The sequence below is a fragment of the Phyllostomus hastatus genome, unplaced genomic scaffold, assembly GCF_019186645.2.
Source record: "Phyllostomus hastatus isolate PE091 unplaced genomic scaffold, TTU_PhHast_1.1 phas_contig_2, whole genome shotgun sequence".
Classification (NCBI taxonomy): domain Eukaryota; kingdom Metazoa; phylum Chordata; class Mammalia; order Chiroptera; family Phyllostomidae; genus Phyllostomus; species Phyllostomus hastatus.
In genome coordinates this window covers 1104412-1132164 of record NW_025333718.1, presented here as the reverse complement: position 1 = coordinate 1132164, position 27753 = coordinate 1104412, and the positions used below count along the sequence as shown (strand labels likewise).

The following is a 27753-nucleotide window of genomic DNA, read 5'->3' as shown; positions in this document are numbered from 1 at the left end:
GGAATTAATCAGAGAATTTACAGAAGTTGCTATATGTTAAATCAATATGTCCATAGAAAATGAAATACTTTTAAAAGATTCCATGTATGAGAGCATCAAAATTGCCAGATATCAAAGTATAAATTTATGTCCCTGGCTGGCGTAGCTCAGTGGATTGAGCACGGGCTGTGAACCAAAGTGTCGCAGGTTCGATTCCCAGCCAGGGTACATGCCTAGGTTGCAGGCCATAACCCCCAGCAAGCGCACATTGATGTTTCTCTCGCTCTCTGTATCTCCCTCCCTTCCCTCTCTAAAAATAAATAAATAAATACAATCTTTTATAAAAAAGTATAAATTTATAAAGCCATACAGGGTCGCCATATAGAAAATTATTTTAAAAATTAGTATAACTTATAGCAACATGTCACAGGCCTTTGTCTCTGTCACTAATCTGCTTCTTCAAAAAATGCACATAAATCATTTCTTGAAATTTAAAGCAGAACACACAAATATGCTAAAAAGGCGGGTGTAAGTTACACAACTCTTTATGTAAAAACTCTATTATGCAAAATATTTTCTCTCTGAAGCAAACTTTAGAAAAGCAGGAAATTACCTCTAATAATGAAAATACATCCTTTCTAGAAAAGGAATAAGAACAAAAGTTATTGCTTTACCCCAGTCTGTTTCCCCTTTTCTTAGTTTAAATTTCACAGAATAATGACATAATATAAAAAAGAAACTTCATTATCAAAACTTTCCTGTAATGCATTATAATGTACCTGGCTAATTTGGTTAGAATTTCAAAAAAAATCCATGGATTTGGCCATTAGATATTTGCCATTGTATGTCTTGTTTTTTTCCCTCATTGAATTTAGTCTTGCCTGAAAATTAGTACAAATCACTTAAAATACAATGAATTGGCATATCAGGAAATAATTAAAACTATTTTTGCTGAAATAGATATTTTAATGACACATTTCAAACTATTCTAGAGAAATTAGGTAACTGAATATAAAAATGTCAATTTGTTAGAACAAAATATTGCTTAATGATTAAAAAAATTAAAAGTCCGGGAGGAAAGGTATGGATTTCCATAGTAGAAAATCAAATCATAGCACATGGCAAGAGAATACAAATGCCCTGAAATAAAAAAAACAAAAACAAAAAACTTGTTTTACTACAAGAAGAAAACATGTACCTTTCTTTTTTGTTTATTTGGTCACCAAATCCCACTGTATTCACAACGGTCAATTTCAATCGAACATTACTTTCTTGGAGTTCATATGTCTGAGCTTTAAGTCTAACATGTGGGTAAAAATGTGAGGATTCATGGTCTTCAAAATTAGTATTAAACAATGTATCAATCAGCGTTGATTTTCCAATTCCAGTCTCCCCTGAAGGAAACAAAGGTACATTTTCACAGGTGCACAGGATGGATGAGAAAAAATAGAACTGTAAACTCTTAAGAGTGGTTTCAAGGATCCCAAATATTTTTAATATTTCAAAGGCTGAGTTGTCCATGGAAGAAATACATGCTAAGGTCAGTCCACTAAGTCATTAGCAGAATATAAAAATGAGTAAGTATGCTAAGTTACTCAGAACTCTACAGTACTGAAATGCTTAAAGAACAAACAAAAAGTTAAAGCAGTACAGGTGAAAAACAAAACTCATAAAATTTAAGTAACTGAACAAAATCTGTGATCATGATCTCAAATTGATAACATGAGCACCACACAACTTACAAGAATGAGTGAGCACAAGGAACATGAAGGAATAACTTAGAGGAAGAGTCTGGCACTCACCAACACAGAGAATATTGAAACAGAAGCCTTGCTGAATTGATCTGTTGACCAGCTGATCAGGCAAATTCTCAAAACCAACATGGCCACACATAGTCAAAGAACGAATATTTTCTCTTTTCTGAAGAAAAAAAAATAGCAACAACAAAAACAAAACCTTTACTAAGACAGGATATAAGGAAGTTTGAAAGAATAAATATATCAAAGAAACTTAAAATTTTAAGATCATTTTACCTTCCCAAGATACAACTAAGTAAATTTGTGAGAAATGTGTCCAGACCCTCAAAACATGTATTTCTTTTCATATAATGAGATTTCAGCACTACTTATAACATTAAAATATTTGATTTTCAAAAGAGGAAAATATCCAAAAGAGAACTGTGGCATTCATTTGTAAAACAAAATGTTTAAAGTAATTTTGTGATACATTTTTAATAACATTTTAATTTGGGTTTGTTTTTTTTTTGCCTTTGATCAGATTTTTATTCAAAATTAGTTGTTCATAGTGATCTGACCTTTATGGAATAAACAAATTTAAGTTTATGCTGCAGGTTTGTTTTCTTCTGTGGTAGTGCCATATAGATCATCTAGCTTACAGAAAGTACTTCTAATCCAAATGTAGTAGTAACAGCCCACAATTCCATCAGGAGCAAGCTTCAAAGTGTTCAGTTTGTTTACAGTATGCAGAGAAATTCCAAGGATGTTTCTAAAGGCTTTGATGATACTGTTGTTCTCATTATATGAGGGAGGACCCCCCCACCTATCCTCTGGTGGGTGAGCCCCTCATAGCATATAGGCTTCCCCTGTTAGGTGAGTGTTCTAGGTACCCATCTGTATGAGTGTACCAGTTGGCATTATTGTGACAGGCTGCATTAGACTTCAGTGAATTTTTTTGACTCTCTCAACACATTTGCCCATTTCATAATGAGTGATTTATGAGTGCACCTGTCCACACTGCAAGCTGAGTGTTCAGAAGTTTTTGACCAAAAATGGTAAGACACCCATGTCCTACCCTATTTACTCTATCTTCACCCAGAAAGACTTTTTTTGTGTTTTCCCCAGATGAAGAGTTCTCAGAGGGAAATGGTTTGCCGATGTGGAAGAGGGGACACAAAAAATGGCAGAAACACTAAAAGGCATCAAAATCAATGAATTCAAAAACTGTTTTGAGTAGTGGAAAAAACATCTCAATAGGTTTATTGCATCAAATGGAGAGTACTTTGAAGGTGACTGAAGTTTAAATAGGTAAGAATAAATACACAATTTTGTATTTAAAAATTCTGTTTTGAATAATGCAAGGTCCTCTGTGCTGGATACCACGATGGTTTCTGATTGTGCTCATCTCTCATTCACTGAGAGGCACGGACTTTTTTATAATAACATTTTAGGCCTTAAGTTTCTTAAGAAGCAAATCAGCCTCCTTGATCTTGTAGCCTTCAACTTTATCTTCAACCACAAAAGGAAGTTAGGAACTTCCTCAATATGATGACCTTTAGACATGACCAGTGCAGCCAAGGCAGAGCTTGATGGCACATCATGTTCACTCTGTGGAGCCAATGGCACCAGGTTTTGGTTGGTGCAAACATGTGGATGACACATATATCCAAAAGCACCCTGATCAGACTGATGAGTTCCACCACCTCAAACTCTGGGAATTTGAGTCATAGCTCTGCTAGTACCTAAGACTGGTTTGATGGCCTGCCAATTCAGTGACAGCATAGGGCTGTCTACTGTTTTTGCACAAGTTGGTGTGAACAAACTTCACAATATCTGGTTGAATGGAAGCCTTAAACACAGCAAACAAAACGACATTTTTGCCAGATGATTCCCTCTTTTTTGGAATACTCTCATATGTGTCAATGGATGACCACTGGTTCTTATATTAACATGTTATATGAAAAAAGTACAATATAAAATTATAGGTACAGTCCTAGCACCCAGTAATGGCAGAATAACAATGTCACCTAACCTTCCTATTAATAATAACTATAATCAATTTTTTCAAGTACTGGAGTACAACCAAAGGCTGGTAGGCATTGAAGGGGAGACTCTTGAAACAAGAAAAATATGTAAGGTAAGATATTTTCTAGCTTTCCCCCTGAGGGCACTCCCCAGTCATTGTTGCAAAAGGAAGATAGAGCTCAAAATGCCAGTGGCAGTCCTACTGGGTTGGTAAGTCAGTTGGAGAAAAGGCCATGTAAATGAAGGAGAAAATTATAGAAAGGAGGGAGTCCAAAACCTGTAAATACACTTCCCTCAAATCCTTGGCTGACTGTTGAATTGCATATGTATAGGATAAATACAAATAGCCTAGCAGGGGAAAAATAGGAAGAAGTTACACAGAGTGTTCAAGAGAGCCATTTTGGGAGGCTTGAATTTTGAGTCTGTAAATTAAAGGTGCTTGGCAAACACTTTAAGGCTTCCCAATGAAAACCTTAATGGGCTGTATGTTAGGAATAAGAATCACATCCCAGGAGTCAGAAATGCTCCCTATATAGAAGTCATGGCTGAAGTAGACCTGCTCTAACAATGACTATAACAAAAGCTCAACATAATCAATGTGACCAGCTAATAACTTGCCTGTTAGAAAAAAGGTCAACACTCCTCAGAAGAAGAAAATAAAATCCAGCACCTCCTCAATGTATCATTCACAACATCTCCTATACAATCAAAAACTACCGTATAGGAGGAAGCAGAAAAGGTGAATTCATACTCAAGGAAAAAAAACCTCAACAGAAAGAGATCCACAAATAAACCGAAAGTTGAATTATCTCATAAGAACTTTAAAATAGCTATTGTAATCATACTAAGTAAGAAAAATATACACTTTTCCACAGGAAAGAGAGATGGACACAATAGGTGACGTCAGAGGGAATCATGAGATATTAAAGAAAGCTCTCAACAACTAGAGGCAACAGATAGAAAGGAAGATCAAACCATGGAACAGAGATTTGTTGCAATAGTTATTATCCAAGCTAAAATTCTCTCACAGAAAAAAATAAAACTATAACAGAGACTCAAAAACCTATGGGACAATAACAAATAATCTAACATACCTATAATTGAAACCTCAGGTGAAGAAGGAGACAGGCAAGGGGAGGAAGAAAGAAAGTATCTGAGTAAGAGTGACTGAAAATTTTCCAATTTTCTAAACATGAACTCAGAGATCAAAGAATTTCAGCAAACTACAGTGGAAAAATCCAAAGGTACCCACAAGTAGGCATGTTACAGCAAACTGTTTAAGAATAAGGATAAAGGGAAACTTTATGAGCAACCAGGTATGGGAGACAGATTATACATAAGTAAAACATAAAATGACCACAGGTTTCTCATAAGAAACAATGCTAACCAAGAAACAATAGAAGAATATCAATAAAATGCCAAAAGAAAAAAACGGCAACCAAGAATTCTATTATCAAGTGAAAATATTCTTTACCAATGAAGGCAAAATGTCTTTAGACAAAATCTGAGAAAAGTCATTGTAAGTAGATGTACACTATATGAGATGTTAAAAGTTCTTCAAGAGAAGAGAAACAATAATAGGTGGAAACTCAGATTGGCAGTAAACTCAGCAGTACCACTGCTTGGATTATACTCTAAGAATCCTGAAACACCAATTCAAAAGAACCTATGCATACCAATGTTCATAGCAGCACAATATACAATAGCCAAGTATTGGAAGTGCCCATCAGTAAATGAGTAGATCAAAAAACTGTGGTACATTTACACAATGGAATGCTACACAGCAGAAAGCAAGGAGCTCCTGCCCTTTTCAATAGCATGGATGGAACTGGAGAGCATTATGCTAAGTGAAGTAAGCCAGGTGGTAAAAGACAAATACCATATGATCTCACCTGTAAGTGGAACTTAACGAGCAAAACAAACAAGCTAGCAAAATGCAACCAGAGACACTGAAGTAAAGAACAAACCGACAGTAACTAGAGAGGAGTGGGGAGGGAGATAATAGGAGGAAGGCCATTAAGGAACATTTATAAAGGACACATGGACAAAGCCAAAGGGGGTAGGTTCAAGGGTAGGAAGCAAGGATGGGTGGGGTGGGGGATATGGTGTGGTGGAAATGGATACAAATGTACTTGAACAACAAATTTTAAAAAAAGAAACCTATGTAATATCATTAACCAATGTCACCCCAATAAACTTAATAAAATTTTAGAAATAATAAAATGCATAAATGTGAGAGAGCCCCTTCCTTGTTTAAATTTCTTGAAAATATAATTGAATGTTTAAAGCAACAACAATTATCACAGGATTTATAATACATGGAGAAATAGAATGTATGATAATAACAGCACAAAGGATAGGAAGGGGAATGGAGATATACTGTTGTAATGTTTCTGTATTATTCATGAACTACTATAATATTGTTTGAAGGTGGTATGTCAGTTGAAGCCTGTATCAATTACTATTTTAAATTTTTTTTTTTAGAAAACCAGAAATACAGCTAATTAAGCCAATAGGGAAGATAAAATGCAATCATAAAACTCTATTAATCTAAAAGAAGGTAGGAAAAGGAAAGAAAAAAACAGGACAAAGAGCAAACTGATAGGCTTAAATTCAGCAATATCTATAATTAAATTAAAGATAAATGATGTAAACCAGTACTGTCCAATAGGACTTTCTACAATGATGGAAATTTTCTATACCTGAGCTGTGCAACAGATACTCACTAGTCACATGCAGATATTAAGCACTTGAAATGTAACCAATGTAACAGAGGAACTTAATTTAATAAAATTTTATTTAATTTTAACTAATTTAAATTTAAAGGGCCACATGTGGCTAATGGCTACCATACCAGATAGTGCAGGTCTAAACATTTCAATTAAAAGAAGGAAACTGTCAAACTGGATAAAATAACCAAATCCAACTATATACTGTCAAAATAGTAACTGACAAGCTGATCCTAAAATTTATACTGAAATGTAGAAGATTTAGAATAGTAAAACAATTCTGTAAAAGAACAAAATTAAAGGACTTACAGTTTCTACTCAAAGCTACAGTCACAAAGTGTAGTATAGAAAGAGCTGAGAACTTCCAAAGAATTGGATTTGAGGCAAGAAGGGGATTCAAGTTCTCCCTTGCTGTATGGATAAAAGGGAGCCACATGACAAGGACCTAAGAATGATGAGGACCTGCTACTAACTTGCCAGGAAGGAACTGAATTCTGCCAATAACCTGAGTTTTGAAGGGGAGTCTCCAGGTAAGAACCCAGCCAGTCAACATCCTGAGTGTGAGGCCTTGGGCAAAGAAGCCAGCTGTGCTGTGCCTGGCTTTCTGATCTACAGAAGTGTGAGCTAATAAACAGGTGCTGTTTTAAGCAGCTAAATTTGTGGCAATTTGTTATGGAGCAACAGAAAACCAGTACACTGTATTTTCTTTTGTGGCCTTTAAATAATTTTAAGTCAGGTAAGCATATTATTTTATAATTAAAAAAGAGTAAGGAAACATTATTTTCCCCAGTCATAAAAGTATTAAAGATTAAAATAATAGTTATTGTCTAATAAGCAAGTGCAAAAGTTGAACCAAATAGCTGTAGAAATCCTTCAGGCTCTAAAGCTATATAATTTTTTAAAAGTATATTTTATTGATTATGCTATTATACTTTTCCTAATTTTCCCCCTTCATCCCCCCTCTGCCCTTCACACCCCCAACCCTCCAGCATTCTCCACCTAAGTTCATGTCCATGTAAGTTCTTTGATGTCTCTGTTCCCTATATCATTCTTAACCTCTCCTCGTTTATTTTATGCCTACCAACTATAATCACCTATACCTTCCCCACTACATTATTCCTCTCCCTGCCTCAGTGATGTCCATTTCTCTGATTCTATTCCTATTCTAGTTGTTGCTTAGTTTTCGTTTTCATTTTTTTAGGTTCAGTTGTTGATAGTTGAGTTTGTTGTCATTTTACTGTTCATAGTTTTTGATCTTCTCCTATTCCTTTGATAAGTCCCTTTAACACTTCATATAAGGGCTTGAGGATAATGAACTCCTTTAACTTGACCTTGTCTGGGAAGCACAGTATCTACCCTTCCATTCTAAATGCTAGCTTTGCTGGAGAGAGTAATCTTGGATGTAGGTCCTTGCCTTTCATGACTTTGAGTATTTCTATTCAGCCCCTTCTTGCCTGTAAAGTTTCTTTTGAGAAATTAGCTGATAGTCTTATGGGAACTCCTTTGTAGATAACTCTCTCCTTTCATCTTGCTGCTTTAAGTTTCTCTCTATTTTTAATCTTAGGTACCTTAATGATGATGTGCCTTGGTGTGTTCCTCTTTGGGTCCAATTTCTTTGGGACTCTCTGGGCTTCCTGGAAGTCTATTTCTTTCGCCATATTCGGGAAGTTTTCCTTCATTATTTGTTCAAATAAGTCTTCAACTTCTTGCTCTTGTTCTTCTTCTGGCACCCCTATGATTCAAATGTTGGGATGTTTCAAGTTGTCCCAGAGTTTCCTAAGCCACTGCTCATTTTTAATTCTTGTTTACTCATTCTGTTCTGGTTGAATATTTATTTCTTCCTTTGGTTCTAAATAATTGATTTGAGTCCTTCCCTTCACTGTTGGTTCCCTGTATATTTTGCTTTATTTCACTTTGGGTAGTTATGGTGTAAGGGGGCAGGACCTTAGGTATTGGCCAGGGTGCAGCCCCTCTTTGCTGTGTTGTGGCGCTGTATGTGGGGGAGGGGTCAGAGAGGGAACAATATGCTCCCTTGCTCTGCTCTAGCCCCATTTTCCAAAGAATTGTGTCATGTGAGACAGAGAATTTCTCCTGCCATGGCAACCCCCACAGTCATTTACAGCTAGCTTCGAGTCTTTAGTTTCCTGTTCAGCCAGCCCTGCCTTATGTGCACAGTCTGAAGCCTTGCCGTGTGACCTCTCTGCCTGGCTACGCCCCTCCTACTAATCCAGGCAAATGTTTCTTTAACTGCTTGGTTGTTGCAGTACCATGCAGTATGATTTTTCTGGCACTTCTGGTTTTTTAGTGTTTTTAGATTGGTTGCTATCCTTCTTTCGGCTGTGCAAGGAAGATAAGCATTTCTTCCTATGCCTCCATCTTGGCCGGAACTCTAAAGCTATATAATTTTAATGTCATGAAAACAAAAGAAACTTTTCAAAAATATGAAGAGGGGCCAGAGAAAATGAGGAGTAAGCACTAAAAGATTGCTAATAATTGTGATAGTAATTTCACAAAAGTAACTTGTTAGAAAACAGATTAGAAGTAATTCAAAAAGGACCTGGCTTGTGTGGCGCCATGGACTGAGTGCCAGCCTGAGAACCAAAAGGTTGCTGGTTTGATTCCCAGTTGGGGCACATGCCTGGGTTGTGGGCCAGCTCGCCAGTAAGGGGAGCATGAGAGGCAACTACACACTGATGTTTCTCTTTCTATCCCTCTCCCTTCTCCTCTCTAAAAGCAAATAAATAAAATCTTTAAAAAAAGAGTAATTCAAAAAGTCCTCAAGGGGATAAAATAAAGATGAAATATACTATTATTACCAATGAGAGAAAAGACTGAAAAGGATGGCTATTTGGTGGTCTAATTATGATTTATCAAAAGTGTGGGAACCTTAGCATGTGTGGGGGAAGAGAGAAAAATAGAGAGATTTAACTAAAGGACAGACCATAAGGAAATTATTTAATCTTATTGAATTACCCATGCTTACATTTGTAATTTTTCTTTCTAAAAGAAATGGACAGCTCTCTTTCACCAAGTTAAATTTACTTTCTCTACTTAAATATAAATTTAAATATGAATTACTAAAACACATCCCTCCCCTCCAGGTGCATTTAGGACCCTGGAAATATTAAGGTCTCATCTTGTTACTCAGGAAGACAACTTCCTATACTCTAGAGAATTAAAAGAGTTATCTACATCAACCAAGTTCTGCAAGTATACCCCTCAAAAGCAGTGCTACTCTTCAGTTTGAATTTTAATGTCCTTAATGTCAAGTGGGATAGACATTGGACACATGATTATTCAATCCATCATTAATTTTTAACTTGAATCAACATAAAAGTTAATTCACATTCAAGGTAAGTACAAACAAAAGTCTTTCCTGTCTCTGAATAGTTATCTTGAAAACAGGGGCATTTGGAGTACAACATACATCTATATACTCACTCTCTTTTCATCATCAGATACCTGGGAGGACATACAAGATTTTGTTGCCATGTGAGACTGGAAGAGCTGAAAAAATGAAAAGAAAATACAGATATTGCTAAAAAAACCTGTATCTAATTAATATACTTACAATGAAAAGGAATTCTAATATTGTCATTATTACCAAATTTTGACTTGTAATCTACACAACTGACTCATGTTTAAAACGTTTCTTACTAGACAGATATCTGCATAAATAATACTCATATATTATTCAACATATAATATACATTAATACATTTAACCATATACACAAAAAATATTTTTAAAATAGTAAATGCCTATTTACATACAGGAAGACAAAGAACATTACTTTTATTTGAAAGACTTTATGAGGTTAAAAATGGAAAATAAGCTATTTCACTTAAAAAATACTCTAGGAGCTAAGAGGCACTCAAAATTCAGTGTATTGCACTATAGGATACTAGAGGAAATTTTCAGTATAGTTGAAAAAGTTAAGGATTTTAAAATGTGAATACGTTCCTTAGTTATCCAATTAAAATAGAAACAATTTTCATTTATAAAACTCCTATTATATTCCCATCACTATGCTAGCTCATTACATTTTCTTATTTAAACCTCACAACAGATCCAGCTATACATTTCCACAGCACGCATGAGAAAACTACAATTCAGAAAGGTTAAATAACTCATTTCAGTAAGTTGTGGAATATATGTCTGATCTGACAGCAAAGCTCTTCCTTCCGCTGTCCCAGGTTGTAAATGAAATACATATTCACTGTGTTTGCAACAATCAGGAATGGGGGAAGAGAGGTATAAGAGAAACTGTGTCAATCTCCAATGCTGCCTCAGAAGGCACTACTACTTCAGACTACCGCACAAGACACTGAGGAAATGTCTACACTTTTAAAAAGTAGTATTAATGTGGATGTGGTCAGGAAACATGCAAACAGGGCCAATGAGAATATAGTGCACAATAAGTTCCGTTCCTACCTTTGATTCTCTAGTACCTCAGCAGTTCTGCTCCCGAGAGGCCACCAGACTCATGTCCCCTTACAAGGACAGACCGTACATGCAGAAACAAACACAAATACACAGTCCTCCTTTGTTTATGGGAATAGCCTATTGCTCTGTATTGTTTTTTTTGTTTGTTTGCTTTTGGGTTTTTTTGTTTTGTTTTATTTTGTTTTGTTTTTCTGCTTAGTCTGTCCTGGAGACTGTTTCACCAGTACCCAGATGTATTTCACTGTGTCTATAGTATAGCATTCTGTTCTATATACTAAAGTATATATGGATGTCCCATCTTTATTTAAGCAGTCCCCTGGTCTTTGATTACAATGATCTATGCTACAGTGATAAAAGGAAGAACCTTACCACTGCAGTAAAGGAGTGGTGTTTCTGCACCTCACTCCCCAATTCCATCCCCCTGCCCCTGAGGTATGAATGCAATCCCAAGCAGACACACAGGTACTTCATGACTGGATTTTACAGAATGCTAACAACAACCTTCCTCTGGTACATCTGGATAATCTAGCCTTGTTAAGTAACCACTACATATACAGTGTTTCCAAATCCTGAGTAGTTGACTGAACATACTGTTCCAACATGAAATGCCTCTTATCATTTGGAAGATGTCCCTATGTAAAAGTACACAATTTAAAAAGAAGTACATAATGATACAAAGCACATCAGACTGGTCTAAGGTTTTGTTTTTAACTATACATATGCTTCACTTTACTCCCTCTAGCCAGTGCCCTGCCATTGTAACAAGCTTGTTCACTCTAGTCACTGCATGGCACACAAGCAGTAGATCATATCCCTCTCCTATGCCAGAACAGAAAGGTGAGAGTGACTACAACAGAGCAGTGGTAGTTACGGAGATTTGGAGGAGGAGGAGATAATTAAAGGCCAGAGCAGTTTCTAAGAAGAAAATGATATTAAATGAGTCAGAAAGGTTATAAAGCATCAGATGAGGTCATTCCTAACGTAGAAAACACCCATGAGCACCAGAAGGGAGACAGAAGTTCATCTGTACAGAAAGTAAATACCGGTTATAAGAATTTGGGAACAAAAAGAAGTGTTCATTGGTCTCTTGCTGCCCAGTTAGGAGAGAGGTTGAGAAACAGATCAGGGACACTACATACCAGGAGCTAACTGAGGAACTTTGAAATGTCTACCTGGAGGGTCTGGCTTGTGTTAAAGGCAAAGAAGTGCCCTGGAAAGTATCTGTGTGGAGGCCCTGTGCAGAGCCTTGCCAATAAACATTCCATGCTCAGTTTTACTTTCTCATGTAACATGCTATTTGCTTACATCAGTGGTGGAAGTAGGTGGCACACATCTAATTCACTGAAGGCTGTATTATTTCCACTTATCACTGTATAACTTTAACTAAAATTAAAATTTAAAAATTTTTGAAAGTTTTAAAATTAAACTTTTAAAAATTACAGTAAGAAAGTAGTTGTCAGTTTTTAATATAGTGGATAACATATGACTAGATTTTTGTGAAATGCTGCTCAGTAAATAGTTTGATTTAACTCAGTAAGTAAAATTTACTTAGAAAAAATAAAGATAGGTTTGTAATCACTTGTCATTAACCTTTGACTAATAAAACCTGGTTACATTTCTGTCATTAAGTTCTTATCAAATATCTGCTTTTGTTTATTCATTTCCTGTATTTCTGAATACATGCCAAAAAGCCTACTTAAAATCTTTGTGGATAAACGTTTTGATTAGGAAGTAAGAATCAGTCATATAAAAGTATTATAAATAGTTGTTTTTAATATTTTCCACTGGTATTACTTGACTAATTAAATATCCAAAACAAGTTTTAGAATGAAAACAATTTTTAATAAATTAACAGGACATTACCGAACATGAAATAGTAAGAGACAAGAGCTGACCTAGTCCCTCTAGTGGTGAAGCCTGAATTTAAACAAAGCTGGAAGAGGAATTCCAGTCTGCTCTACCACTGACCACCTACTTACTATGTGCAAATCACTATGCTGGATACTGGGGTCTTAGGAGGAGTAAGAGATGACACTTGACCTTAAAAACTTATCTCATAGAAACACAAACTCCTAACAAGCAATCATAATCTTATTCCACTTGACTACACAGTCACACAGCTTGCCTTTTCTGTATTTTTATCTTAAATACATATGTACACCATACATGTAGAAACATACATATATTTAAATCTATATACACTTACTACCTAAAAGGAAAAAATATTAAACAGTGCTTTAACTCCTGGCAAAGTCTAATACAAATGTATTTATTTCCTAAAGTTGTAGTATATAATGTATCATCGAAAAAAGTGCCGTAACATTCTGGGGTAGCTGAAGGAAAATCAGGTTTTCTGCCTTCTTCAAAATTTCAGTTTGGGGAGTATGGGTAACACAAGAGAGGTGGCACAGAATTTGTCCTAAGGTCCTTCGGGAGACATGTATTACATGACCTTTTTCCTCCCAGCCAATTAACAGGAAAGCATTTGGTGATCCTTTCACAACAGGACCCTAGATAACTTTCCTTACTCTACTTGGAAACCTTCCCCAGAAACTGCCTTATAGGCTCAAGGTACAACAATGAACCTTGGAGGAACTGAATTCTAAGAATTCTAACTTGACTTTAAAGATAGCTTCATTTTAACTTCACTTTCACATAACTTTTATCTTTATAAAGTTAATCCAAGAAATAGAAGCAAATATGGGCCTATTTAATGATTTTTGAGAGAGCAGGGTTTTTTGGCTTAAAACAATAATTTGAAAGATTACACAGGCTCATTCTTTAAAAATCATTTGATTAAATCTACAGGTTAAGGAAACTTTAAAATTAATAGTGCTGATCTAAAATTTTCCTAAATATAAGTTCTGGGGTCCGCCCCTGCCTGGTGTCAGGAAGCTGTAACCCGCCCCCCGCCTTGGCTAAGGCTGAGTGGGAGACCTCCAGACCAGGAGACACTAAGGAGACAAAGCTTATCTCGCTGGCAGGAGTGCTGCCTGCTCCTTGCCTGGCTCCCATGGCTTGGGCAGATAGTCAATGACAGGTAACAATTCTCTGAAGAGAATGAATCTAAGACAGACACGATCACATGGGAAAAGCTACCAGGGAAGACATTCAGGGGGCTGTGGAAATGAGGGGGTGATCGACATCGACCCCTGCCCCCTCAGCTTTGACAAAACCTGAGTCCTTGTTCTGGCTGTGAGAAATCCAAGTCTCCCGGCTGCCTTTGTCTCCTCTGCCCAACTCAGGCCTGTGGAAATAACAGGGGCAGTGCAGTCCAGACCAGAGTCGGCGGACCCCCGAGGTAATTAGACCTGGAGCATAGAATACAGCAAGATCCTGTGAGACCTGCCTGCTGGAGGATGCTCTTGAATTAGAATATGAAGGCACAGGCAGGAAACCTAGCTTTTAGGTCCCGTAGCCTTTTAAGTGATAAAACCCCAAAAACTCAGTGTGAGCCCTGTCAGCCCTTTGAAAGCTACCTATTCATTTGATCTTCTGTGCCAGACTGTAATCAACAAATTGTATCTGTATTCTTAATAAAAGCCTGCTTGGGCGGGAAGGTGTGGCGCTCCCCTCTTGAGAGAGTGGCCATTCCATTCCTATTTCTCCATAGGGCTCAGTAGTCCACGTGTGTGCTTTCTCGTGTCTTGAGCATCTGCAGCGTTCATGGTCACTGCAGGCTAGTGGCTGCCTCATATAAGTAGTAATAGTACCTTCTTTGTTGGGAACCGCCCTGACTGGTATCAGAAACTGAGACCCCCGCCTAGGCTAAGCTAAGGGAACGCCCTTGGAACCGTGAGCCGGCAAGGAGAAAAAAGCCTATCTCCCTGGCAGTAATGCTGTTTCTGCTGCCGAACCCCAAAAAAGCTTGGTCGGTTAGCCAAAGACGGGTAAGATTCCCCACGGGGGAACAACCCAAGCCAGGCACGATCACTTTGGGAGGCCCCCCAAAAGAAGGACTTGGGGGGCTGCAGCAAAAGGGGGGTGATGGACCCTCACTCCTCGGCTTTGACAAAGTCTGAGTTCTCAGCGTCCGGAAGAAAATCTCCTTATCTCTCGGTGGCTTTAGTTCCCGCGCTCCACCTAAGCCTGAAACAATGACGGGGAAGTACAGCTCGGTACTGGGAAGTGCGGATTTCCCGGGGGTGATCAGGCCTAAGAAAGAACATGTAAATTACTGTGAAACCTTCTTTGTCCAAGAATGCTCTTAGTTGAATGAGGAGGGTCTTAGGAGGAAGCTAGTTTGTTCCTCAGCCTTACAGCTCTTTGACCCCCAACTCAATAGACCGGCAGAGTTCTTTGTTTTATATGTTCCTTACTTCCCCTAATGAGTATTGTACGTTACCTGAGTTATTATGTAGCATGAGCCCAATAAAAGCAGGTATGGACTGTAAATCGGCGCGCTCCCCCACTAGGGGGGGTGGCCATTCTGTCCCTACTTCCCCACAGAAACTGGTTTGTCTCTGTGCATGCGTGTTTTTTCTCGCGTATTGTCGAGCCATCCACAGTGTGCCGTGGTCACTGCTAGCCGGTGACCCACGCGCAACACTTCTTAATAGTACCTTCTTTAAATTATGTTGAGGATGATTCTAGAAGTGGATACTAATTGCAACCCAGGAAAAAAGAATCAATTAAAATCAGAAGACTTGGAAATATAAGGCAAAGTGACACCCTGGCCTCAACACACTGGCTTCCTGTGTGTATGCCCTGCCTGGATCTTCCCCAGGGCAGTCTCAGCCTAGGACAATGTAGGGTAGTCCAAGTCCCATTAATACATCAATTTTCCTCAATTTTACATCATCTCCAATAAATACAAAAGCTGAATGATAAATAAAAAGTCCAATATTCAGGGTCAAAATATCAAGACACGAAAATTCTTGATAGTTGTTCATGTAAAAGAGTTTCTGGTTTCAAGCTTAACAAAAGCTTACAGTATTACACTGCTGCTTAAAATACGCATGTAATCTTATTTTGAAACTACCTCCCCCCTGAATTAGAACAGGAATATTTCATGTTTATTATAGGAAAAAAATAATGTTTCTAATTGTGTTGTTTTAATAACACCACAGTAAATGTCCCTGTTGTTGCAGCCAAAGAGATCCTCCACTCAGGTCTACCTTTCAGCAAGAACTTGACCTTTGGCTAGGAGGAATGCAGTTAGCTGACAACCTTCAGCAGCAGAGCCTTCAGGGCCTGCACCATACTCACCCAAGACCACCTTCTTCCCAGGTAGCTCCTAGCCAAGGACCCAGGCCAACAAGGGTGTCAGGGCCTGTCCCCTTCTGCCCTAAGGAGGCAAAACCAACAAGCAGTCAAAGCTCTCCACTGTGCTGTCCCAGGCTTTTCCAGGTAAGTAAGAACTTGGGAGGCTTTCTCTGCCCAATTCTGCTTCCTAACATTTCTTTTCACAGCAGGTCAAAATCTGCATCAAGCCTGGAGGCTTTTCCTCTTCAGTCCTGTTTCCTCCCCGTTTCACTTTCAGAAGCATTACCTCTCCTCCCATCTTCCAACCTGAATCAATCTGTATCTTACACTTCCAATTAGTCAGCATCTACTTCTCAGAGGATCCAAAGGAACACGCCTGTATAAGTATCAGTTATTTTGTACATCTGTTAATTTCCTCATGGTAAATTCTGAAAATATAATACTGGTGAAAGATATAAACATATTGCCAAACTGCACCTCACAAAGGTTGTATGTACCTGCTTACTTTTCCAAAAGTAGTTATAAAAAAAGTGTCCATTTCATTATATAGTCATTAATACAGGCAGGGTATTAACAATTTGTAAGTGTTTGTCAATTTGATAGGCAAAAACTAACAAGTTAATTTGCCTTCTGGTATTTTGAAAATTTTATTTAGGTTACTGACCTAAAAAGTATATAGTACGTTTTCATAAATCACCAGTTCATGTTTTCCCCCCACTAGCCTATCAGGGTATTTCTTTTCAGTTTCTCTAAGAACTGTTGGATATAAGTTTGTCATGGTTATTGCAAGTCTTTTCTGTTTGGTCACTGATCTTTTCAATTTTCAGAGTCCAATCCATCAATCTTTTCCTTTATGGTTTCTTTCTTAATGTACAGAAAATCTTTCCACACACTGAGGTTTAAAAATGCATCTAAATAACGGGTGTCAAACTCATTTTCGCTGGGTGCCACATCAGTCTCATGGTTGCCTTCAAAGGGCCGAATGTAATTTCAACTCCTTAACAGTTAAGGAGTAGTTACATTTATATAGTCCTAAAATTATTTCAGCCTTCAAACAGTCCTAAAATTATTCTGGCCCTTTGAAGGCAACCAGGAGACTGATGTGGCCCCCTGATGACAGTCAGTTTGACACCCCTGATCTAAATGTTTTCCGAGTTGTTTTATGACTTTACATCTTACACATTAAATTTTTAAGCCTTCTAAAAATTACATTCTGCCCTGGCTGGTGTAGCTCAGTGGATTGAGCACGGGCTAGGAACCAAAGTGTCCCAGGTTCGATTCCCAACCAGGGTACATCCCTGGGTTGCAGGACATAACCTCCAGCAACCGCACATTGACGTTTCTCTCTCTCTCTCTCTCTCTCTCTCACTCCCCCTCCCTTTCCTCTCTAAAATGAATAAATAAAAAAAAATCTTAAAAAAAAAATAAATAAAAAATAAATAAATAAAAATTACATTCTAATAATGTATGAGTTAAGGGATTCTACCTTCCCGAAATTGCTAGCCTATTGCACCATCAAGGGACAGCAAAGTGTACTCAAACATCTAGAGTCAGTCTTATGGAAATGCATCTCTCAGGGGAAAAACTAGGACCCATAAATAGATCAGATTTGACACAATGAAGAGAAATTAAAGGCTAGAATTAACAAGAGTGGAATGGGTTGCCATGTGAAGGATTCAGCTGCTGGTCATGGGTAAGGGGGTTCAACCAGTTGACACAGTAATTGTCAACTGGGCATACTGTAGAGTTGATTCCTGCACTGAGTGGGAAACAAAACGTAATGTTTCTAAGGTCTCTTTCAACACAGATTTTATGACTGTACACCAATGAGCAAGCAGTGAGGAAAAAGTATGTGATAGGATGGAGAATGAATGAGTCATGAAAACTGTCAGGATGGGCGGGGTAGGACAAAATGGCGGCTGGACTACAATCAATCATGGAGGCTGAACTATAACCTGGAAGAGATGACTGACGTCACCAGGGCACGAGGGGAACCACCAATGATATGTTGCTGCTTTGTTGACAAGGGACCAATCCTCAGCTCCCATGGAGAGCCAACCCAAAATAAAACCCCACCATTTTCCCTGCTCAGGGCAACTTCTCTGGCTCCCTTTCTCTGGACCAGAGAACTTCACCCAGAAGCACAAACTCCAATAAAAAGCTTTATACTGCCTAACTTTGTGGCTGGTTAGCATTTATTCCTCGGCAGAGCCTAAGAAAACCTTTCATTTGGTGCTGAAACCTGGGAGGAGTTGCTGTCTGCTGAAGACCGCTCCTCTCCCTGCTCTCCGAGGAGGCCTTGCGGCCACCCCACCAGTCCAAACACCGAACCAGGGTAAGTGCCGCCGTCCCTCAACTTCCTGGTCCTTGGACTCCAACTCTGCGTCCCCGTCCGCCAGAGAGGTTGCTCTCCTACTGAAAATCGTAGCACTACGTCACGGTTTGCCCTTCCAGGAGGAACTGTTCTCCCCCTGGGATTCAAGAACGGGTGGAGATGTCCCCCAGCCTTGAACTCAATTTCTGTTCAACTTGGTCAGTGACTTGAGTTGTGGGACGCCAATTCTCGGTCACCGATCTTCCATCCTTGGGACTAGGAATGGGGGGGCAGGGGTCCAAGACAGATCCTAAGTCACCTCTGGGGTGCCTTTTGAAAAATTTGCTTGCAATTGACCCTGGCCTCAAGTGAAAATAGCTGATTTTTCTGTCCACTATGCCTGGCCATTGTATCTGCTTGATAATCGTGAAATCTGGCCTCCTGAAGGCACCTTCGATTTCGCTACCCTTACTGGCCTAGATAATTTTTGCAGACGGACTGGCAAAAGGTCTGAGGTCCCCTACATTTAGGGCTTTTGGGCCTTGCGCTCCCGCCCAGATCTGTGCACTCAATGCTCCACAGCCCAAGCTCTCCTCACCTGAACCCTGAACCCATCCGGCCTCCTAAGCCTACTGCTCCAGAACCTCCCTCCTCCTTTTCTGATTCCCCTAAAGATCTTGCTTCCCCTCCTTCTCCCCCTCCTTATCAGCTCCCGCCAATGGCCACTCCAGTCCCAGCCCTCCCCTCTCAACAGGATTCTCCCCCTTCCTCTGAAGACCTTTCTTCCCCAGTCAGCTCACACACCTGCCCCCACCTGAATCTAGAGCCCCTAGACTCCCGTATTTGCCCCCCCCCCGAGAAGTAGCGGGAACAGAAGGTGTTATTCGGGTTCACATCCCTTTTTCACTAACTGACCTCTCTTCAACTGAAAAGCGCCTAGGCTTATTCTCCACTAACCCTACCAATTTTATCAAGGTATTCCAGTACCTAGTCCAGGCTTATGACCTTATGTGGCATGACCTGCATATCATTTGAACTTCCACCATGACCCCAGATGAGCGCTACTGCGTCTGGACTGCAGCTAGGGCTCATGCAGACCAAACCCATGCCACAAATTCCCTCATGCTAGTAGGGGCTGAAACCGTGCCAGAGGTGGACCCAGATTGGGGCTACCAGGTAGGACAGGCGGGTCAGAGGCACCATGACCAAATGGTCTAGTGCCTGATAGCAGGTATGCACCAATATGCCCAGAAAGCAGTCAATTACGATAAGCTCAGAGAGGTCACCTAAGGCTCCGGAGAAAATCCGGTGCTGTTTCTCAACAGACTAACCGAGGCAATGGTGCTCCACACCTGCCTTGACCTGGCTTCTAACGCTGGGGCCACTGTCTTAGCTACTCACTCTATCTCCCAGTCGGCCCTAGATATTAGAAGGAAACTGAAAAAGTCCGAGGATGGCCCCCAAACCCCCATCTGAGATCTGGTAAATATGGCATTTAAGGTTTCCAATAACCGGGAAGCAGAGGCTGAGGCTGCCTGCCAGGCTCACCTACAGCAAAAGGTAGCCCTGCAAACCCAGGCCATGCTGGCGGCCCTGCAGCTGGCAGCAAACACCAGTACGGGGGCAAAGCCTAAGTCTGGGCCAAAGAACACCCCACCGGGGGCCTGTTTCAAGTGTGGCAAAGAAGGGCACTGGGCCCGCCAGTGTCCTCAACCTTGGCCACCAACGAAGCCTTGCCCCGATTGCTGACAGCTTGGCCACTGGAGGGATGCCTGTCCCCTTAGAGGCTTGTCCCTGGCATCTCCATGCGGGGGACCACTGATCAAGGTGTGGACTCTTCCCTAGCTGTGCTGGAACTTCTCAGACTCCTAGATATCTGAAGCGGCCCAGACTCAAGACCCCCATCACCCTCGCCAAGCCCAGGGTAACATTGCAAGTAGCAGGTAAGTCTACCTCTTTCCTAGTGGACACGGGGGCTACCTACTCTGTCTTACCATCCTTTTCAGGACCTCTTACTCCTTCCCAGATGTCGGTTATGGGGGTTGACAGGACCCCATCTTGCCCGTGGCGAACCCCCCTGCTTAACTGCAGTCTGGGCAGCTTTCCCTTTTTCCATTCATTCCTTGGCATACCCTCCTGTCCTATTCTGCTTCTAGGACGGGATGTTCTCCAACTATAAGGTGCCACTCTCCAGATCATGCAAAACCCAACCCCTTCCTCCTCACTTATCCTCCCCCTGTTAGAAAACCCAACTCCTCCTTCAGCTCCGCCTATTTCCCTTTCCCTTCTCAACCCACAAGTATGTGACACTTCTACCCCAACCATAGCTTCTCATCACCCCTCGGTCATCATCCGCCTAAAACGGCACATTTTCCCATCCCGACCTCAATTCCCTGTCTCCCACACAAACTTAAAGGGGTTACAACCCATCATCACCTGCCTCCTCAACCAGAAACTTCTTGTCCTTGTCAATTCTCCATGCAATACTCCTATTTTCCTGGTCAAAAAACCATCCGAAGCCTACCACCTGGTCCAGGACCTTAGACTCATCAACAAAGCAGTCATCCCTATCCACCCGGTAGTCCCTAACCCCTATACTAGTCTCTCTCACATTCCTCCTAATACAACCCACTTCTCAGTTCTAGACCTCAAAGACACCTTCTTCATTATCCCACTACACTCAGAGTCTCAGTTTCTTTTCGCCTTCACATGGACAGACCCAGACACTGCTCTGTCACAACAGCTCATGTGGACAGTCTTGCCACAAGGGTTCAGAGATAGTCCCTATCTATTTGGTCAGGCTTTAGCTTGAGACTTAGCCTCCTGTGACCTAGGCTCCAGCAAAGTCCTCCAATATGTAGATGACCTCCTCCTCTGCAGCCCCACTTTGCAAGATTCCAAACAACACGCTGCTAATCTCCTTAACTTCCTTGCCCAAAGAGGATATTGAGTCTCTCCTGACAAAGCTCAGTTGTCAAGCCAGCAAGTCACCTACTTAGGTCTCTCTCTCTCCCCTACCTCGCACAGCCTTACAGTGGACTACACTCAACTCCTCCATAATCTCCAACCACTAACGACTGGAGATCAAATCCTATCTTTCTTAGGGCTAGTTGGATTTTTCAGGCATTGGGTCCCCAACTTTGCCCTGCTCGCCAAACCGCTGTATGAAGCAGTTAAAGACACTCCTATAGGCCCCCTCACATCTCCCAAGCTAGTGCAGAAAGCCTTTACCATCCTGCAGGGCACTTTGTTACAGGCCCCCTCCCTTAGTCTTCCCATTCCCTCTTGTCCTTTCCATCTATTCAGATGAGAGGCAGGGAATTGTGGTTGGAGTCTTGGCTCAGCCGGTAGGCCCAACTGTTGTGTGGGTCACCGGCCAGCAGTGACCACGGAACGCTGCGGATGGCTCAACGAAAAACACGCGAGAAAAAACATGCACAGAGACAAACTAGTTTCTGTGGAGAAGTAGGGACGAAATGGCCACCCCCCCTAGTGAGGAGCGCACTGATTTACAGTCCATACCTGCTTTTATTGGGCTCCTTTTGCATAATAATTCAGGTAAAGTACAGTACTCATTAGGGGGAAGTAAGGAATCATAGAAAACAAGGAACTCTACCGGTCTATTTTGACTCGGGGTCAAAGAGCTATAAGACTTTGAGGAACATAACTTCCTCCTTGGACCCCTCTCATTCAACTGAGAGCATTCTAAACAAAGCAGGTTTCACAGTAATTTACATGTTCTTTTTTAGGCCTGATCACCCAGGAAATCTGCCCTTTTCAGCACAGAGCTGCATCACCCTGTCATTGTTTCAGGCTTAGGTGGAGCAAGGGAACTAAGGCAACCAAGAGATAAAGAGTTTCTCTCCCAGACGACGAGAACTCAGGCTATGTCAAAGCCGAGGAGCGAGGGTCCATTACCCCCTTATGCTGCAGCCCCCCAAGTCCTTCTTTTGGGGGGCCTCCCAAAGTGATCGTGCCTGTCTTAGGCTGTTCCGCCCTTGGGGAATCTTACCCATCTTTGGCTAACCGACCAAGCTTTTTGGGGTTCAGTTATGAATAAAGCAGCAGAAGCAGAATTCCTGCCAGGGAGATAAGCTTTTGCCTCCTTGCTGGCTTACAGTTCCAAGGGCATTCCCTTAGCCTTAGCCTAGGTGGGGGTTTCAGCTTCTGATATCAGTCAGGGCGGTTCCCAAAACCCAACATACCACCCAGTAGCCTACTTATCAACACAGCTTGACCCTACCCTATGTGGATGGCAACCATGCCTCCAGGCATTGGGGAGCGCAGCAGAACTTGGAAAGGAAGCCCTCAATGCCAACCAGTTACCGTATTTTCCTCTCATCGCCTCACAGACCTGCTACCCCATGGAGCTCTCTCTCTTTTAAGCCCCTCCTGTCTACAGGAATTTCACCTCCTGTTCGTTGAGGGGACCGCCCTGTCTCTCCAGCTCTCACCACACCTCAACCCAGCTACCTTCCTCCCAACCCCCACTACAGACGTAGAACCTGCCCACTCCTGCCCAGAAGTACTAGACTTCCTTGGTCACCCTCTAGATCATATATCTGACAAGCCTCTCCCTGAGGCAGATCTCACTTTGTAGATGGAAGTGTTACAGAACAGACAACAAGGGGGGCCTGGGACGATATACTATTATTTAAAAGGCCCCCAGGTCCGTCACGTCCTCCGCTAGAGGAAAGACGTCTCTCAATGCCAGAGATTCGTGAAAAGGAAAGGAAATGTTTATTTAATGCTATACTAACTTAAAGCAGTGACCTAATGTCTTTATCAAAAATCCTAAAGTCCCTTAAAACACCCACAAACAGACACAGTCCTTCCTTCCTTCCTCCTTTGCCCAGTCCAGAGTACCGTATCTCAGGAAAGGAAATAGAAGTCCATGGCTCAGGCAGTCCTCTGGTTCTTCACAGTCAGTCCTCCATCTCGACTGGGAGACCTCCCTGGGTTCCCGGCACCCTCAGCTGAGTCGCCGGGATCTCTGCTAAAACCAGGTGGTGGTTCCCCTTCTAAAGCTGTGGGGGTCCCCGCTCTGTCCAGGCCTCGTGGTTCTCCCTCTCAGGGATGCGGGAGTCTCCACTCTGTCAAGGCCGCGTGGTTCTCTCTCCTAAAGCAGCATGGTTCTCCATCTCAGGGCTGCGCTTAGCTCTCCTTCTCAGGGCTGTGCATGGTTCACCTCCTCAAAGCAGCATGGTTCTCCCTTCTCTCAGGGCTGTGCATGGTTCACCTCCTCAGGGCTGCGCATGGCACTCCTTCTCAAAGCAGCATGGTTCTCCCTCCCTAAAGCAGCATGGTTCTCCCCCTCTCAGGGATGCGCTGTCCTGCTCTGTCAAGGGCGCGTGGTTCTCTCTCCTAAAGCAGCACGGTTCTCTCCTCCTCAGGGCTGTGCATGGTTCTCCATCTCAGGGCTGCGCTTAGCTCTCCTTCTCAGGGCTGCACATGGTTCACCTCCTCAGGGCTGCGCATGGCTCTCCTTCTCAGGGCTGCACATGGTTCTCCACTCTGTTAAAGACGCATGGTTCTCTCTCCCAATGGCCGCCAAGTCTGGATTTTAAATCCCCGCGGCCAATCTTCCTCTGCAGCCTCATTTCCGACTCCACCCACACTCGGCTTCACTTGCCAGAATTCATATCCTTCCAGCTTTACTGGGCTGCCATCATGAGTCTGGGCAGGTGTGGCCCCCATGTCCTGGAGCCAGTCTTCTCCGAGCTCCCACGCAGGCGCTGTAGCTTGGGGGATCTGCCCCTCAGTCAGGTCTTGGTGTGGAAGTTACTTCCATTCCCCTGGCTCAGAGATGATCACAGCTATTTAACATATCTAAGCGACCAGCCAAAGGCTATAGATATGTTAAATGACCACGCCAGAGGGTAGCTGAGCTGCAAGGCTGTTGCTATGCAAAACAGCTCTCAATGGCCTTGCTCCATTTGTCCCTTCCCCCCAACCCACACCCTGGGTGGGGGGATGGAGACATCTTAAAATCTCCTGGACACCTTAAGTTCTGGACCCCATTTCAAATGCCCATTTGGGGTCCCCCCTCTTGGCTGCATCCTGTAACAGAAGTTCAGTGCTCAGAGCTGATGTCTGCAGATGAGTGGCCTATGCAATAGTAACTTTGACTGAAACCCTTGAAGCCAGTAAGCTTCCTGAAGGTACCACCTCTCAGAAAGCTGAACTCATAGCTCTCACCCAGGCACTTACCCTAGCCCAGGGCAAGAAGGTTACCATCTACACAGACTCCAAATATGCTTTCTTGATTGTTCACAGCCACTCAGCTTTGTGGAAGGAAAGGGGCTTCCTCACTACTAAAGGTTCACCCATTGTTAATTTCATTGCCAAACTTCTCCAGGCCACAAATCTGCCCGCTGCCATAGTGGTGGTAAACTGTAAGGGTCACCAGGCTTCACAGGACACTGTTTCCTGCGGCAATGCCCGGGCAGATGCTGCGGCTCGAGAACTCACCACACACGCCCCACAACACCCCATCCTCTTTCTGACCACTGATATTCGCCCCACCTATTCCCCCTGAGAGTACTCCACCCTCCCCCAGCAGGGCAGGCACCCAGGAAATGAGAGGTGGGTCGTCCTCAAAGGAAAAATAGCCCTACCCCAAGAACAAGCCACTGCACTTCACCAACCTTTGCACATTGGTCCGAAAGCTCTGATGCGGTTTCCAGACCCCTTGTTTATTCATCCTACTCTTTTCCAAGCCATCAAGAAAGACTACTCTAAATGTGCCATTTGCTCCAAGACATCTGCCCAGGGAGAAATGAAGCCTCAAGTTGTTACAGGGTGCAGCCAAGAGGGGGGACCCCAAATGGGCATTTGAAATGGGGTCCAGAACTTAAGGTGTCCAGGAGATTTTAAGATGTCTCCATCCCCCCACCCAGGGTGTGGGTTGGGGGAAGGGACAAATGGAGCAAGGCCATTGAGAGCTGTTTTGCATAGCAACAGCCTTGCAGCTCAGCTACCCTCTGGCGTGGTCATTTAACATATCTATAGCCTTTGGCTGGTCGCTTAGATATGTTAAATAGCTGTGATCATCTCTGAGCCAGGGGAATGGAAGTAACTTCCACACCAAGACCTGACTGGGGGCAGATCCCCCAAGCTACAGCGCCTGCGTGGGAGCTCGGAGAAGACTGGCTCCAGGACATGGGGCCACACCTGCCCAGACTCATGATGGCAGCCCAGTAAAGCTGGAAGGATATGAATTCTGGCAAGTGAAGCCGAGTGTGGGTGGAGTCGGAAATGAGGCTGCAGAGGAAGACTGGCCGCGGGGATTTAAAATCCAGACTTGGCGGCCATTGGGAGAGAGAACCATGCGTCTTTAACAGAGTGGAGAACCATGTGCAGCCCTGAGAAGGAGAGCCATGCGCAGCCCTGAGGAGGTGAACCATGTGCAGCCCTGAGAAGGAGAGCTAAGCGCAGCCCTGAGATGGAGAACCATGCGCAGCCCTGAGGAGGAGAGAACCACGCGCCCTTGACAGAGCAGGACCCCCACAGCTTTAGAAGGGGAACCACCACCTGGTTTTAGCAGAGATCCCAGCGACTCAGAAGAGGGTGCCGGGAACCCAGGGAGGTCTCCCAGTCGAGATGGAGTATTAACTGTGAAGAACCAGAGGACTGCCTGAGCCATGGACTTCTATTTCCTTTCCTGAGATACGGTACTCTGGACTGGGCAAAGGGGGAAGGAAGGAAGGACTGTGTGTGTTTGTGGGTGTTTTGGGGGACTTTGGGATTTTTGATAAAGACATTAGGTCACTACTTTAAGTCTGTATAGCATTAAATAAACATTTCCTTTCCTTTTCACGAACCTCTGGCATTGAGAGACGTCTTTCCTCTGGCGGCGGACATAACGGACCCGGGGCCTTCTTTCAATAATAGCATATTGTCTCAGGCCCCCCTTGTTGTGTTCTGTAACAAAGTCCCAGGTGTCCATCAACTACATGGACACCTCCCAGGACAGGATTGGCAGGTCGACTTTACACACATGCCTCCCCATAAGAAATTTGTTACCTTTTAACTTTTGTTGACGTTTTCAGGTTGGATTGAGGTCCATCTCTCGACGAGGGAAACGGCGGATACGGTAGCCAACTTCCTACTCAACCATATGGTCCCACTATTTGGACTGCCCTCCTCTATCCAATTGGACAACGGCCCAGGCTTCATCTCCCAAATCGCCCAGCAGGTCTCCACCTCCCTCGGCATCACGTGGAAGTGGCACACTCCTTATCACCCCCAGTCTTCCAGTAAAGTAGAATGGGCTAACGGCATCCTGAAAACTCACCTAACCAGACTTACACTAGAAACTAGAAATTCCTGGCCCTCTCTGCTCCCCCTGGCCCTCTCTGCTCCCCCTGGCCCTCACTCAAATACGGGCAGCCCCACGGGAACTAACAGGACTTAGCCCTTTCGAACTACTGTACGGTCACCCTTTCCTAATTAACCATAACCTGCCAGTACATACTCCCCCTCTGGCCTCTTACCTGCCCTATCTTTCTCTCCTCCAACATATTCTCTGTGAGCACGCTAACAGAGTTCTTCCTCTGGTAGGGGGGTGTCAGGAGACAGGCCCGGCCACTCTCCTACAGCCTGGAGACCAGGTATTATTCAAGGAGCTCCAACCTGGACCACTCCAGCACAAGTGGACAGGACCCCATACTGTTATTCTAACCACCCCCACAGAAGCAAAATTAGTGGGTCAGCCAGTGTGGGTCCACCTCTCCTGCCTTAAGCCGGCCCCTGCCTCAAAAAAGTGGTCAGCGCAGCTCATAGGAGATATGAGTCTGCTTTACTCGAACACCAGGTTCTCCCGATAAAGTTTCTGCAGATCCTCCTTCTCCTCCTTCTTGCTCACCCATGTCTGTCAGAGACCACTCCTAAAACTACAAAGCACATACATTCGGAGATTCTTCATATGCGAAACTTATAACAAAGATGGATGGGTGGTTTCTCACCCAGTCATTTCTGCGGATTGCCCTCCCTCTGGGTGCTCTACATCCATCTTTCTCTCTACACCGGCCAGTAGCTTTAGAGGACTAGACAGTGCCAGATACTCAGATAATTTCCCCACTATGTGTTTCCTCTGTTTCCTCTACAATCAAACAAAGGAAAGGTGCAAGTGGTGGCCAGACACATATGGAGGCTGCCCTTACTACTCCTGCAGGCATCATAGATGGCCCAAAAAACAACAACCATGAACCTTAACTATCACAGATCCGTGGGGTTACAAATGGGAAAAGGGAGTAAAAGGAAAATTATATCAAGACTTTTCATACTCAACCCCCCAGAGTACGATTGAAATATACTG

General features: G+C 42.6%; 1 protein-coding gene and 1 pseudogene across 7 annotated transcripts in view; both read right to left on the bottom strand.

Moving 5' to 3' along the window:
- SEPTIN10 (septin 10) overlaps positions 1-27753 on the bottom strand; it is an 83883-nt gene that overhangs the window by 35615 nt on the left and 20515 nt on the right. For 4 of the 7 annotated variants that reach the window (XM_045835200.1, XM_045835201.1, XM_045835195.1 and 1 more), the window contains exons 2-4: positions 9911-9976; positions 1782-1899; positions 1178-1373 (exon numbers count right to left, since the gene is read on the bottom strand). In XM_045835200.1, the coding sequence (XP_045691156.1) occupies positions 1178-1373; positions 1782-1899; positions 9911-9976 (380 nt within the window). Of the gene's footprint in view, positions 1-1177; positions 1374-1781; positions 1900-9910; positions 9977-16123; positions 16203-27753 lie in introns of all 7 variants that reach the window. The other 3 variants (XM_045835196.1, XM_045835197.1, XM_045835198.1) reach the window with 3 other exon arrangements.
- LOC123816305 lies at positions 2319-9446 on the bottom strand (annotated as a pseudogene).